The 14,669-nt window shown below is 33.9% G+C and overlaps 1 protein-coding gene across 1 annotated transcript in view; it reads right to left on the bottom strand.

The window, feature by feature from the left end:
• Positions 1–12,488, bottom strand: part of LOC117909389 — a 52,655-nt gene extending 40,167 nt beyond the window's left edge. The window contains exons 1-5 of the mRNA XM_034823419.1: positions 12,394–12,488; positions 10,506–10,552; positions 10,273–10,325; positions 9,905–10,114; positions 9,433–9,483 (exon numbers count right to left, since the gene is read on the bottom strand). Of these exons, the coding sequence (XP_034679310.1) occupies positions 9,433–9,483; positions 9,905–10,081 (228 nt within the window). The 5' untranslated portion in view covers positions 10,082–10,114; positions 10,273–10,325; positions 10,506–10,552; positions 12,394–12,488. The remainder of the gene's footprint in view (positions 1–9,432; positions 9,484–9,904; positions 10,115–10,272; positions 10,326–10,505; positions 10,553–12,393) is intronic.
• Between the last annotated feature and the right edge of the window lie 2,181 nt (positions 12,489–14,669).

The following is a 14,669-nucleotide window of genomic DNA, read 5'->3' as shown; positions in this document are numbered from 1 at the left end:
GATTGTAAATGTTGATCATTCCCAACTTGGATCTCAAGTCTTCAAAGTTAGTTCTAAAAAACGTCTTGGTAAGAATGTCTGTTGTCTAGAGAGTTATTAGAGTGTAAACCAATGAAATCGTCCCTTCTTCTATCTTCTCCTTAATAAAATGACAATCTATTTCTACATGCTTTGTCTGATGATGATGAATTAGGTTCTTAGCAATACTTATTGCAACTTGATTGTCATAGAACATCTTCATAGAATCTTCAACAAGAATCTTCAATTCATTTAGGAGTCTCTTTAACCACATTCCTTTACAAATTCCATCTGCCAATTGTCATGAACTTAGTCTTTCCCTAAGCTCGTGCAACACTTAAGCAAGTCAAGACACTTGATCTTACTAAGTTAGCCTTACTCCCAATGCTTAGGTTGCTAGGCTAGGATGCACACAACTTGGAAGCTTTTGAAGGCGTCGTAGGCAACACTTAAAGAATGGAATCTTTTATTGCTCTCAAAGGATGCTTACAATGCTTTAGAAGCTCACTTGCTTGGTGCATTGGACAAATGAGGGTCTCACCTATTTATAGGCACCTTAGGAAGTCCCTAAAACCTTGGAGAGTTCCTTACAAATCAAGAATAATCTAGAAGCTCCTACACTAGTGTATGTACAAGGCTATGTAGAAGATGACTTTGGAAGACTCTAGAACACCCCACATTATTCTAATGGTCTCTTAGCCAAGTGTACAGATGTGTGGACATCTCTAACTTTTTCTAGAGGCTTCCACACTCTTCCACTCTGTAGTTAACTGTAGATATCTCTAAAGATCTCTAGAAGTTTCCCACCTCTTATATAAGCCCATGGGAAGGGTCATTTGAAGCATCTCGTGACACATAGCTATAAATTATACTTTTGCACTGCTTTGAGCTACAACAAATTGTTTCTTCCTTCACCAAGTAACCAAATTCCCCCAAACGTAGGTGTAATATCCAGAGGTTGATCTTCAGTCAATTATGGAGCCAACCCAGTCTACATCTAAAAAAATTTCATTGTTTCTCTTCTATGTTCTTTTGAAATAGAGCCTCTTTCATGGAATCATTTTGAGATATCTTAGAATACGATATATAGCTTTCATATGTTCCTCAATTGGATTGTTCATGAATTGGCTAACTACGCTAACTGAAAAAGCAATCTCTGGTCATGTGTGAGAAAGATAGATGAGTTTCCCCACAAGTCTTTCATATCTCCATTTATCCACTAGAGCACTTCTTTTAACCATTCCTAGTGTAGTAGTGTAGTCCATAGGCATGTCTACAAGTTTACAACCAAGCATCCTAGTCTCCTTTAGCAAGTCTAGGACATACTTACGTTGGGAGACTGCAATACCCATTTTTTATCTAACAATTTCCATCCCAAGAAAATATTTAAAAGACTGCAATCCTAGTCTTTAATTTTGAACTAATGGGAAAAAAAACTCTTGAGCTTGCCATTTTCTTCTACGTGGTCTCTAGTCAGGATTATGTCATCCACATAAATAATGATAATGACAGTTCTTCCCTTAGTAGTGTGTTTTACAAATAGAGTGCAATTAGACTGACGCTGAGAGTAACCAAACCTCTTTATGACCTTAGTGAAAAAATCAAACCAAGCTTGAAGAGATTGCTTGAGACCATATAGAGATTTTTTTTAGTCTGCAGACTTTACCAATGTTTGTCTTAGTCTCAATACTTGAAGGAATTTCCATATACACTTTTTCTTCTAAGTTGCCATTGAGGAAGGCATTATTGATGTCCAGTTGATGAAGAGGTCAATCTTGGTTAACAGCTAACAACTAACAATAGAACACGGATTGTGTTTAATTTTGCAACTAGAGCAAAGGTTTCTTAATAGTCAATTTCATAGGACTACATAAATCCCGTAGCAACTAGTCAAGCTTTGTACCTGTCAACACTCTCATATGCTTTGTACTTGACTGTGATGATCCACTTACTCCCAACTAGATTCTTTCCTTTTGGAAGTTCAACAAGCTCTCATGTTCCATTCTTTTCAAGAGCTCGAATCTCTTCCTCAATGGTTGCCTTCCATTCAGGTATTTGTGAGGCTTCCTGGATATTGTTGGGAATCTGAATATCTGTAAGACTGGTAACAAAGTATAATAACCTAGTGACAAACTCTTATAGGAGATGAAGTTATAAATCAGATGATTTGTGCAAGATCTTACTCCTTTTCTTTTGGCAATTGGTAAATTGAGCTCATCAAGATTAGAATCAATGTTACCTAAGTGTGTCTCTTTTAGGATTGAATTCGGTTCAATTTCATAAACTAGTCCAAGATGTGTTCGCTATTCTATATCTTCTTAAGATTTCTTCTTTTTCCTTGAGTAGACAATAAACTCATTGCTATTGACAGTCTGAGATTGGTTTGGGTGAAGAGGAATACTTGTTCAATGTCTACGGATTCAGTAGTTTGAAGTGGGACAGAGTAGGAGAGATAGGGTTAGAGTTGTGAACATTAACAGACTCACGTGTTTAAGGTTCAGTCATAGTTTATGTTTCCCAAAACTAGTATTCCCGAATTCTATTCTCCCCCTGAATATCGGTTTTAAAGTAATAAGACCGATTTTCAAGGAATGTCACATCCATGGAGTTGAAAAACCTTTTTGAGACAGGAAAGTAACACTTATAGCCTTTCTAGTTTATAGAGTATTTTAGGAAAATACACTTAGTGGCCTTGGGATCAAGCTTATTTTGATGTTGTTAGGGAATGTGAACAAAAGCTAGACAACCAATTAGCTTCAATGGAATGGAGGAAATGAGTCGAGTCCTAAGGTATGATTTGAGAAAGACTTTGCATGGTGTTTGGAAACTCCAGACATGAGAAGGCATTCTATTAATGAGATAGGTTGCAGTAAGTATAGTTTTTCCCCTAAAATTCTTTGGGACATGGGAGGAGAGCATAAGGGCCCTTGCAACTTCTAATAAGTGTCTATTTTTTCTCTCAACTATCCCATTTTGTTGAGGAGTATTAATGCAAAATTTTTGATGAACTACACCTTCTTTTAATAAGAATACCCCTAGGATAGAATTAAAATAATATCTTACATTGTTAATTTTCAACACTTGTATTTTGGCATGGAACTGGGTTTGGATCATGTTATTAAAGTTCTTGAAATTTTGACTCACTTATGATTTTTCTTTCATTAGGAATATCCAATAAATTCTAGTATGATCATCTACAAATGACACAAACCATCTAGTTACTAATATGTTCTTTATCTTAGAAGCTCCCCAAACATCACCATGTATCATGGAGAAAGTATGAGATGGTTTGTATGGTTGAAATGGATAAGGTTTGAGAACATGCTTGGATAATTGACAAATTTCACACTAAAAACTATCTAGACTTTTAGTGAATAATGATGGAAAGAGTTTTTTGAGATACAAGAAATTAGGATGTCTTAAATGATAGTGTCATAACATAACATCACTATCTTTATTAGAACTAAAGGCAAAAAGAGACTTTTTTTCACCAACTGTCAATTGAGTTTTTCTTTTAATATAATCAGTCACTTTGAAGATATAGAGTCTCAAACACACCTCAACATTGTCAATCGTCTTCTTCAAATTCAAATCCTAAAAAACACAACGGTTTGGGAAAAATTCTGTAACACAATTCTTTTCTTAAGTGAGCTTACTAATAAACAACAAATTGCAATCCAAGTTTGAAACCAAAAGAACAGAGTCAAGAGTTAGGTCCTTAGAGATGACAATAGAACTTGTACCAACCACCTTTGAGAGAGAACCATCAGCTATACAAATTGTATAATCTCCGGTCATGTGATTAGAAGCTCCTAAGTAAATAATCTAAGGACTCAAATTTCCTTTTTTACTTTCAGGGCAACAAGAAAATTACCTTTTTGAGATAAGGATCTGAACCCAATGATAGAATTGGAAGAATTTGCCACCTGTTGGGCATGGTTGAACATTTTTTGTAATAGTTTCAATTGCTCTTTGCTGAATTGACTAGAATTAGGTGGTATTAGGTTGTCCTCAATAGTGACATGGTGTCCTCAGCTTTCTCTATCATTTTGAGGACATGACGGCTTTCAATTCATTAGTTTCCCATGGATTTTCCAACACATGTCCTTGGATTTTCCAACTCATTTTTCTTAATTAATTGTCATTAAAAGGATTGGGAGGACCCCAAGTCGCTAGGGTTGAATCCTCGGTGATAGGTTGCTTGGTTTGTGCTCCCAACATGACTTTCTTTCTACTTTCTTCTCAGTGCACTTCTAAGGTTGAGGAGTCTTTCTTAGTAGTCATCCCATATTTAGTCATTGACGGATTGAATGATTCAGAATTAGCTCTGATACCATGAAGAAATTAAAAGAAGAAAAAAAAACTTCTTTTATTTTTCTCACACTATTCAAACTGATTATTGCATCGATATTCATACATGAATGACTGAAAAAATAAAATAAAATAAAAATAAATAAAAATAAAAATCTAATCCTTGATTTTAGAAGAAAGTATCTCAAAAAATCAAGAAATAAAATTAGAATAGGAAACAACAGTTGATGGTACAGTTGTATGCATAGTTGTACTTTCTAAATTTCCATAGTCAATGGAATTGAAACTCTTTTCTTACTTATTGGATAAGAAGTACAATGGTGCTTTGCAAGTTCACAAACATCACAATGTAATTTTTCTACATCAATTCCTTTGAACAATAAAGGAAACATAATTTTAAGAACACTAAACGATGGATGTCCAAGACAATAATGACGAAGCCAAATCTTTTTTTTGTTGTTGTAGATGGGATTTCAGAAAGGAATGATAAGGGTACTTGGTTCTTGGTCCTATTTTAACCAAACGGTAACTCAAGATATTAAATTTCATCCTTTTCCCTAACATGTCCAATCGTCTTCCCCATACCATGTTCCTAAAATACACAATGAGAGGGATAAAAAATCATGTCACAATTCAATTCTTTGGTAAGTTGATGAATGGAAACAAGATTGGTGGAAAGCTTAGGTACGTGTAGCACATTCTTCAAAACTATGGATTTATTGAAGTGAACTTCCCCTTAACCAGCCATGGTGGTTAGAGAGCCATCAATAGTGGTTATTTTCTTATTACTAGGACATAGGGTTTTTTTTTTTTTTTTTTGATAGATAAACCCACAAAAATATATTAGATAAAGGGTGCTTGAAAGGTGACCCGAAGCATATAGGGAGTATACAAGAGTCACCTAAAAACAAGAAACAACAGAGACAAGCATTCACCAACCCTCAACAAGAACCCAACCAATCCACAAAGTTAATCAAAGATAAGGGACTTACAACTATAGAAGACTTAGCCTAGGAAAAGAGATTACAAACAAAAGAATTTTTCATTCTTTGAATCGACAAGACCTCATTATCAAAAACTATCATGTTTCTTTCCTTCCAAACCGTCCAAAATAAGCAAAGAGGAGCTACCCGCCAAACCTTTCTATGCTTCTTGTCCTTAAAGGAAGCACACCAACCTAAAAGAGTGTCTCTAACCATAGACGGAAGGACCCAAATTAACACCAAACAAAGAAAACACGAGATCCCACAAAACCTTCGCCTTGGAACAATGAACAAGAATGTGATTTATCGTCTCCTCTTCAGCACAACACAAGGAACATCTATTAGCTAAAATCCAGTCCCTCCTCTTGAGTCGATCTTAAGTAAGAACCTTCCCCCATGAAGCTTCCCGAGCAAAAAAAACCCACCTTTGTAGGAACATCCGGGCTCCAAATAATGCTCCACAGAAACGGGACTGCATGGCTATGATCAAGAGAATTATAAAGGGACTTTACAGTGAAAATCTCATTCTTCATCCCTTTCCACACCATCCTATCCTCCACATCAGCATTCAGCCTCTTTCCTTGAATGGTCGAAAGGAATCTCTCCACCTCCTCCACCTCCCAATCATTGAAAGGTCTAGAGAAACTAGGACATAGGCTATAGGTACTAAACATTTGTAAGGAATCAGTCATATGATTTGTAGCTCCTGAGTTGATGACCCAAGAACCTAGGAAAGACATATCCGAGACACTAAAAGCAAGAGAAGGAGAAACTTATTTAACTGAGTGAGAGAGCAAGCAGCACTAGGACTCTCAATGGTTCCTAGGAGATTCTTCAGTTTCTCAATCTCTTCTTTGCTGTTTCTTAATCTCTTCCTTGTTAAGCTTTGTATGTTCATTGCCACAAAACTTCACCCTCTCTTGTAAAGGGTTTTCATTGATCTGAAAGTTGGTGAAGTGTAGTCCACCTTTGAAACCTTATTGTCCACTCTTGAAACCCCTATCTTTACTCAAAGTTTGAGGCTTTCCACAGAGTTTCCAGCACTAGTCCCTTGTGTGTCTCGGCTTCTTGCAGTAGGTACACCAAATAGTGTTCTTGTTCATTGTTTTGAATAAATCCACCGTTGATGGAGGATTCACGCTGTTGGAGTTCTCAACAATCTCGGACATGGTGGGTAGAATTCGGAAATAATTGTAGAGAAAAATTTGAAATGGCAATGAAGGTCGTTAAACTGTGGTTCAAAAAAGGAGGAAAAAGGGTACTACAACTCCGATACCATGTGAACAACAAACACTTAATTCAGCAATGAAGACTGAAAAGAAAATATCCCAAGGAGCCAAACTTAGCTTTGATACCATGTGGAGAAAAAATCGTATTTCTCATTCATCTCTTAATAGTATACAACCCTACAATTATATACAACAGCAAAAAGAAAGGATAAGGAAAGAATTGGAAACTACCCTATTAAAGATCCCTACAAATTAGGGACTAACAAATATACCCAAATATATATTACAACTGTAATATACAGTTGTAGAAGACATAACGTTGTGTATACAGCTGTAATAATCTTTACATGCAGCTGTGTATACGGCTGTAACAAGTTGTAATAATCTTCAACAGTCTTACATAATGACCAATAAAAAGGATAATACTAATGACATGTTGCAAGAAAGTCTTTCAAGGCCCTATGCTTAGGTAGTAGGTAAAAAACTATGAACAACCTTGTCCTTCATTGTCTGGATGATATAGGATTATGGCATTGTTTATATTGGGATAGTTGACACCAGCTAGGTTCCTCCAAGAGCTGTCACAAGCCTATGGACTATTGCATATAAGGGTATTGAAGCCAATGTCAAAGGCAAGGTGCTTTACTATAAGAGCTATGTTTTCCATACATTGGATGATTTGGTTAGAAAAGAACCAAGATATCAAGGATAAGTAGAGATTTATGGAGTCTTTGTAGTACACGGTCCACTAATTCACCTCCTTTTTGGTATTAGTTTCCTACATATTTCTAAGAAATTGTCTAACTCTAACTATATTGGACTGGATAAAGGCTTGATGTTCTACAAGAAGGAAAGTAAGATTTGTAGTCAGAACCTTCTCCACTTGGTTGCCTCTAATTGAACTTTGACAGATGTTCTTTTGAAAATTTATGAAGATGGGGATCAATGGTGCATTTAGAGATCATGTAGTGGTGTGGTGAGAGACTTTTCCAAGCCAGTGAGGTTCAGGTTAGTCACTGAGGTAGAGATTTTAGCCTGGCTGAAAGGATGGTATGAACTGAGGTTGTTGAGATTTGACAATCTTGTAAAGAAAACACACTTGGCCATTATTCTTTCTTGGGTGCTAGAGGAGAAAACAGATCCTCAGGAAGTGGATGGTTAGATGCATAAATTATTAACATTTTAAGGGGGTTGGATCACTCTTTTACTTAGACCCCTAAATCAGCTAACTAAGTTATGAAGCATCTGATCAAATGAGGAGCCTTGAGGCTTTTGTTACAAATTTCATGCCTCCCAAAGACATACCACTCCCAGATTGTTTACAACCTTTCCTGTTCTTACTGTAGCCTTCTAGTGACTCTTGTTCATTTCAAGTAAAACAGTGTGCTTTCTTCCAAGTTGATTTTCTAGCCTGACATGAAATGAAAAACCAAGAGAATGAGTTTGAAGTTAAGGTGAGAATGTTTTTAAGGCCTTAGCCCTCTAGAAAAAAAAAAAAAAAACAAAAAACAAAAAACAAAAAGCAAAAACAAAACAAAACAAAATAGAGATAGGACACCCTAATACGATTTCTGCCTACCTTGAAAGCCTTGTTGAGACCTTCAAATTCAGCCCTCAGCAATAACCCACTCAAGAAGTCCACCACAATTGTCAACAGAAAAGGAGACAGGGGTATCCTTGCTATCATTAATGAGAATGGTGATACTAATTAAGAACATGCATCCCCCAATCCATAATGACCATCCAAGAATAGAACTATAGAAGCTATGAACAACACAAGGTTGTGGATAACATGAATGACTCTGAGTCGTGAGCTCAAGGCTCCAAATGCAATGAATAGCCTAGGGTGGAAGATATGAATGACTCTGGGTCATCAGTTGTGGGCTCTAGATGCTATGAACAACTCATTGCTAGGATGACATGAACGACTCTAGGTCGTGAAGTTAGGTTTCTAGATGTTGTGAGTATCTCAGGACTGTGGATGAAATGAACAACTGGGAGTCCCATAAGCTCGGTGCTCTACATGCTACGAACAGGTCAGGGTTATGGATGATATGAAGGATTCTAGGTGTTATGAACAACTTAGGGTTATGGATGGCATCGACAACTCCGGGTTGTGAGCTGAGGGCTTTAGATGCGATGAACAGCTTAACGCTCTAGATGATATGAATGAGTCCAATTCATGAGTTATAGGTTCTAGATGATATGAACAGCTATTGATCACATGAATGACTCATGGTTGTTAGCTCATGCCTATAGATGTTGTGATTAGCTCAGGGTTGTGGATTATATGAACAATTTGAGTTCTCTTAAGCTTAGGGCTCTAGAATGCTATGGATGGCTCAAGGTTGTGGATGATATGAATGATTCTAGTTGTATGCTCAAGGCTTTAGATGCTATGAATAGCTTAGGGTTGTGGATGACATGAACGACTTTGGGTCTAATCCATCAACTCATTAGCTACCAAGGCAATATCTAAAATTTATCTGTCCGAGATAAAAGCTCCCTAAGTTAAGTACTTCTCTTATATGGTTGAAAAGTGCCTTGGCTACAATCTCATTCGTTTTGGTTAAAATATATTTATTTCTCAAAAAGAAACAAATAAGATACCAATTGAACATCAAAACAACTTTCAGGAATATAAAATATTACTACATAATAAAGTGTCTTCCAGCTTTGGATTTTAGGGTGAATTAAGTCTTTTAGCCAGAAATTCTAATAACCAATAAAGGTAGAGCAAATACTGTGTTTCTCTTAGTTTAAAGAAAAAAGCAATTAGCATCATTTAAGGAGGGGGGAAACATCTAAAATCTTCAATAATATCCCTGGAAAGTTGAAACACTAACTGCATGGAAGAAACTGCAAAGCTACATTCAAATTATAAGATGTACCAGATCTATCTGTGAATCAAAATGCCTGCTGACAACAATCGCAGCAACTGCCTGAAAAACACCATATGGCCCAATACAAAATTAAATTACAGAACCAGAAGCAAATAACCTCCATCTGTAAAAACGCTAATCAGAATTGATAAGTTAAAAGAAAATATGACAGTTCACTTTCTGAATTTATTGGAGGATGGCCACGTGAAAATGAAATGACGCTCAACAACTACAACATATTTTGATCTCCATGAACTTTGAAGGCTTAAAAGTAGATGGTGTTATCATACTGCCTAATCAAACCATTAACCTTTTTGTAACTATGGCATATTTTCTTATTTCTAAAACTTCATACACACTTCAATTTGGTGAAGCGATGTTCATAGACAAGTCAAACACCTTTAGTAAATCTAGAATATGCAACTTGGAGTTACCATGTGAACGCATCCAAAGTAGACTGTTACTATTCAGGTTGCTTTACCTTCATCTCAATTTGAGTGAGATAAGGCTCTCCATCAGGATCCCTTGAGAGGTGAACTTTCCTACCTCTAGTCTCTCCAACATCAAGCCATTCAGTGCTCACATCGGGATCCAACCACAGTGCCTCCAGATCTCGTGGATCCACGCAATCATCCCAATATTTATAGCTGAGAGCCATTCTAGTAATATCACTGGATGCTTCTCATGCCAGCTAAAAACAGAAAGGATAGATTTCAATGGAAAGTAATACAACTAAGTACATACAAACAGATATGTATTTCAAAAACTTAATGCAAGCATAAAAAAACTGCACATAAACCATAAATCCTCCGAAAGCTATCTCTCCAGGGCAATGTAAGTGCTTCTCACCTGAATTCAGACCTTTATGTCATGAACACTCAATGGCTACCAAATTTTTCCTCCTGCCAAAATGAAGCATGTCATCGATCCCATTAGATCATGTATAGCTAAATTTACAGGTATGTGCATAAATAAGATTATGCAAATAAAACAACAACATCTACATGTGAAAATGTGCTAAGCAGTAATTAAAATTTAGAACTGATATAAATATCTAGTAGTATGAAGCAGTATATATCCACCAGTAATGACACCTTCCATACTTGTATAAGCCAAATAACCAACCTACCTGCCAAACCAATATATCAAATTAACAGCAGCCATGTCAACCATATCATACGTTTAATGAATTTATCACAAAAAAAAAAAAAAAAATGGTTGATGTGCAAGCCTTACTACTTGTCTAAAGGCATGTCCACTTTAAAATCAGGATATCTCCTAAAATTTCACATGCTGCTCATATATAATGGTTTTTTTCCTACATGACATGACCAAACTCGCCAGTCATTAACTACAAATTACAAGACATTAATTTGAGACTGAAAAAAAAATTCTTCCACATATTTAACCAATAGATTAAAGCTAGATCAGAGGATTCTTTAATTTTAATCATTTAAGCTTTCAAGTCACTTCATTTCTTTGGTATTAGTTGCGTTGATTATAATTAAACATGACCCAATAATCATCATGTTTTCTACCAAAAATGATGCAAACTCTTAGGTTGTGTTTGGCCCTCAAAAAAAATTGAGGGAAAATGCGAGGAAGGAAAATTAGAAGTGGTTCCTAGAAATTTTGAGGGAAAATGCGAAGAAAATAAAATAGAAGGGAAAAGTAAAAGGAAAGAAAAAGTGAAGAAAAATAAAAAATTGATTTAAATTTAATAAATTATTTTTATATATTACTTTAAACTCATTTCACTTATTTTTCCTCTTCTATGTAAAGATCAAATAATTTTAAAATGCATAATATATTTGGTTTTCTTTCGCATTTTCCATAGTGAAACCAAATATGAGAAAATCATTTTCAGCATTTTTTTCTTTTCTTAGTATTTTCTAAGAACCAAACATAGCCTTAATAATCCCATCCATGAAGAACTCAAACAATTCCAACCTCAGTCCAAATTGCAACATAAAAATATGGATCAGGGGGGATTCGAAGCGCTCTTCTTGCTTACCAGTACATGTTGTAGAAACTCTTCATAGATTAACTGAAGAGAATTGAAACCAAGTCTTTTGAGTAATAAATCAAGTTATTCACCACCAAGCCAACAGAACAATGGTCTAATGCTAACTTTTCTAACCACATGGCTACTACCCGAATCATTTAAGGTTTGAAAGGAGAAAATTAAGTTCAAAATAGAGAGAATTATTTTAAACAGGAAAATAGAATGTGGAAATTAATTTTCTATCGGATGAGATGACCAAGTATATAACTACTAACAGAGATTAGGAAAAGAGTTACTCATGCAATATACCAGTAATAGCCCATCAACTTCATAAATTTGGCAGCAAATTTTTGAACTTCAAGTCTCAATTATCTCAGATATTTCCGGTTACAAAAGTGGGAAAAAAAAATCTACAGATTTGCCAAGAAAAGGAACATGATCTAAGATGGATTCTACCACAAAAAAGGGGAAAGTTCCAACAATAATAAATGGGGAACCCCTAGTTAAAATTTGGAATCCAATAAACTGAAAAACCACTTCATACCATCACCCCAATTTTCAAATAAACAACCAAACAACACACAGTATTAAAATTCAATAAAACAAAAACAAAAAAAACAAAACAAAACAAAACAAGACAAAACCCAAAGATTTTGATTCTACAATTCTATCAACACAAAACTTTCAATACTCTACACTACTTTTCCATTACAACATCATTCCACAGCTCTAGTCAATACAGGCAATGTTGTTTCAGCTTCACCCATCTGCTTCATTCCATGGATCCATTTTTTCCCCTCAGAAGCAAATTAAAAATAATAATAATAATAATAATAATAATAATAATAATAATCACCCAAATATGCCATTGAACATCTTCACCGTTACAAATAATTGGAAAAAAAAAAAAAAAAATTAAAAGAGAGAGAGACAGAAAGAAATAGAGATGATTGAGAGAGAATTACCAGAAAGAATGAATAATGAAGGGATAGGAGTGAATGAAGAGAAGAGAATGAGAAAGAAGAAAACAGAGGGTGGAGCATTGTTGCCGGAAACTAAATCTTTGTGCTCTTTGCGATCTACGCCTATTGGTGTGTTGCTCCTATTACCAAACTCTTACACGTGGCCTGCCACGCTGTCACACCTTCCGGTAGTTGCCGCATTTTTTATTCTTTTTCTTTCTTTCCTGTCATTATCACTGTGTTTTTGTCACTTTCAAGCAACAAATTAATTTTTTTATAATTTTTTTTAAAATGGTGAAAAAATGTTAGAAGATTAAGATAAGAAAAAGATTTGATAAATTCATTTTCAATAATTTAATTTTTTTTAATTCAAAGTTTTTAGTAATATTTAAATAAGAAAAAAATTATAGTTTCTTTTTAACTTTTATAATATTTTTCTCTAAAATTTTCCAAAAATTAAATGTAATCATATTTTTTTCATTTATTTTCCTTTCTAGTGCTTTTTCATACCTTATGTTATCCAAATATTTTAAAATATAAAAAATAAATCATCTCATTAATATTTTTTTTCCTTACTAATTTGAGCAACCAAACACGTCTTTAATATTTACTTTTTGTAGTTATAGATTTATTAAATAACTATATTCAAGGCCTATTAGTTATAGATGTTATTGTATCTCGAATAATAATTTCCCTCCATGTGTTATGTCTCCACTCCGTAATCAATCCTATTTTTTATCCGAGCAATTTACAATTGAATCCAATTTTTTTTTCATTATTTTCATATTTGAAATAGTACTATACATATAATAAAATAAAATAAAAAACCTCAAATCCCAATTATTCAAGAATAGTGACATTAAGTTTCTCAACTATTTATCTTACTTAAGATTAGTCAGTTGTATTTCTCGATATGGACAAAGAAATGATATAACTTAACGGTAGAGTGTCACCTTGACGTGAAAATCATCGTTTCGAGTTAAAAAGCCCTCCGATGGCTAAGTTACCTTGGAAAGAATTTTTGAGAAAGTTTCTATATGAATTAAATTGTGTACCTCTTCTCCTGGTTGTAACATCACTCTTGCCTTTATGATTGTCCTTAATTAAGGTTTTAATGTATTAGATAAGTAGTAACAACCGATCATTTATAACACGTAATGGTTGTTTGACTGTAATGTGTAACTATCTCATTTATGGCATCCAGCTATTTGAACCGGCGTTGCTTTGGAGTAATCTGCACCGGCTGGGTGCCATACTGCCCGATCAATTCAATCAGGTAGGACTGTCCGGGTATCCCACCACTCAAGTGCCCATAGGTGCTATTAAAATTTTAATTCTATATTAATTTTGTTTTGAACGTAAAATTATAAAAATAGTAAATAAAGTAAATTATTACTTTATTTTTATGGCCAAATTAATAATATCAAAATACAAATAAGATGAAATAAGAAGTAATTTAGTAAAAAAAATACAAGTGGGATACTTCCAATTTAGGAATATTTTGGAAATTCTTCGTTAAGATTCTACTTTTTATTGCTTCGTATTTTGATTTTGTTAGTTTAATAATTTTTTTTTGAAGGAAATAGAATTGAAAAAGAAAAAAAATATATTTTTATATCCAATTTTAAAGTCATTTTATTTATTTTAATTCTTGTATGTATAAAAATGCAATAATTTAAAGTGTATAAGTTTTTAATAAATTCAAATTAGATTCGAATTTTTTTCATAATTTTTGTCAAGTACAATCCATGAGTGATGAGTGCCTAACTTTTTTATTGTACTAAATATCATTTTTACTCTCTATTTTATTAGAACTAAAAATTCTTTAAAATTCTATTACAACTCAAAAGTTGTTTTCATAAGTAAAAGGCCATTTTCAATCAAATTAGGAATAATATGTTTGCAAGACAACTTCTACCTTATTCCCGATTTTGGAATTTTGGAATTTTGTTTTGAAGTGATGGAACGTTTTTAATTTTAAAAGTGTTTTTGAAAAAACATTAAGTATTTTAAAAAAAATTTAAAATATTTTTTAAAATTATTTATAATATTAAAAAATCACTTATAATATTTTCTAGAGAAATACTTCATCCGATTGAATATAAACCTATATTAAAATCTCAGTTATGATTAAAATATAAACCTAAATAATGTTTTAACTAATATTTTGGTAATCTGTCAAATAAAAATAATAATTTTTCAAGAACAAAACACTAAATTTTAGTTCAAGCATTAGGGGAGTTATTTTCTAAATTTATAGAAATATTTTTTTAAATAGT

Source organism: Vitis riparia, chromosome 19, assembly GCF_004353265.1.
Source record: "Vitis riparia cultivar Riparia Gloire de Montpellier isolate 1030 chromosome 19, EGFV_Vit.rip_1.0, whole genome shotgun sequence".
Lineage (NCBI taxonomy): Eukaryota > Viridiplantae > Streptophyta > Magnoliopsida > Vitales > Vitaceae > Vitis > Vitis riparia.
The sequence above is the reverse complement of the archived record's forward strand: the minus strand, read 5'-3'. Positions and strand labels throughout refer to the sequence as shown.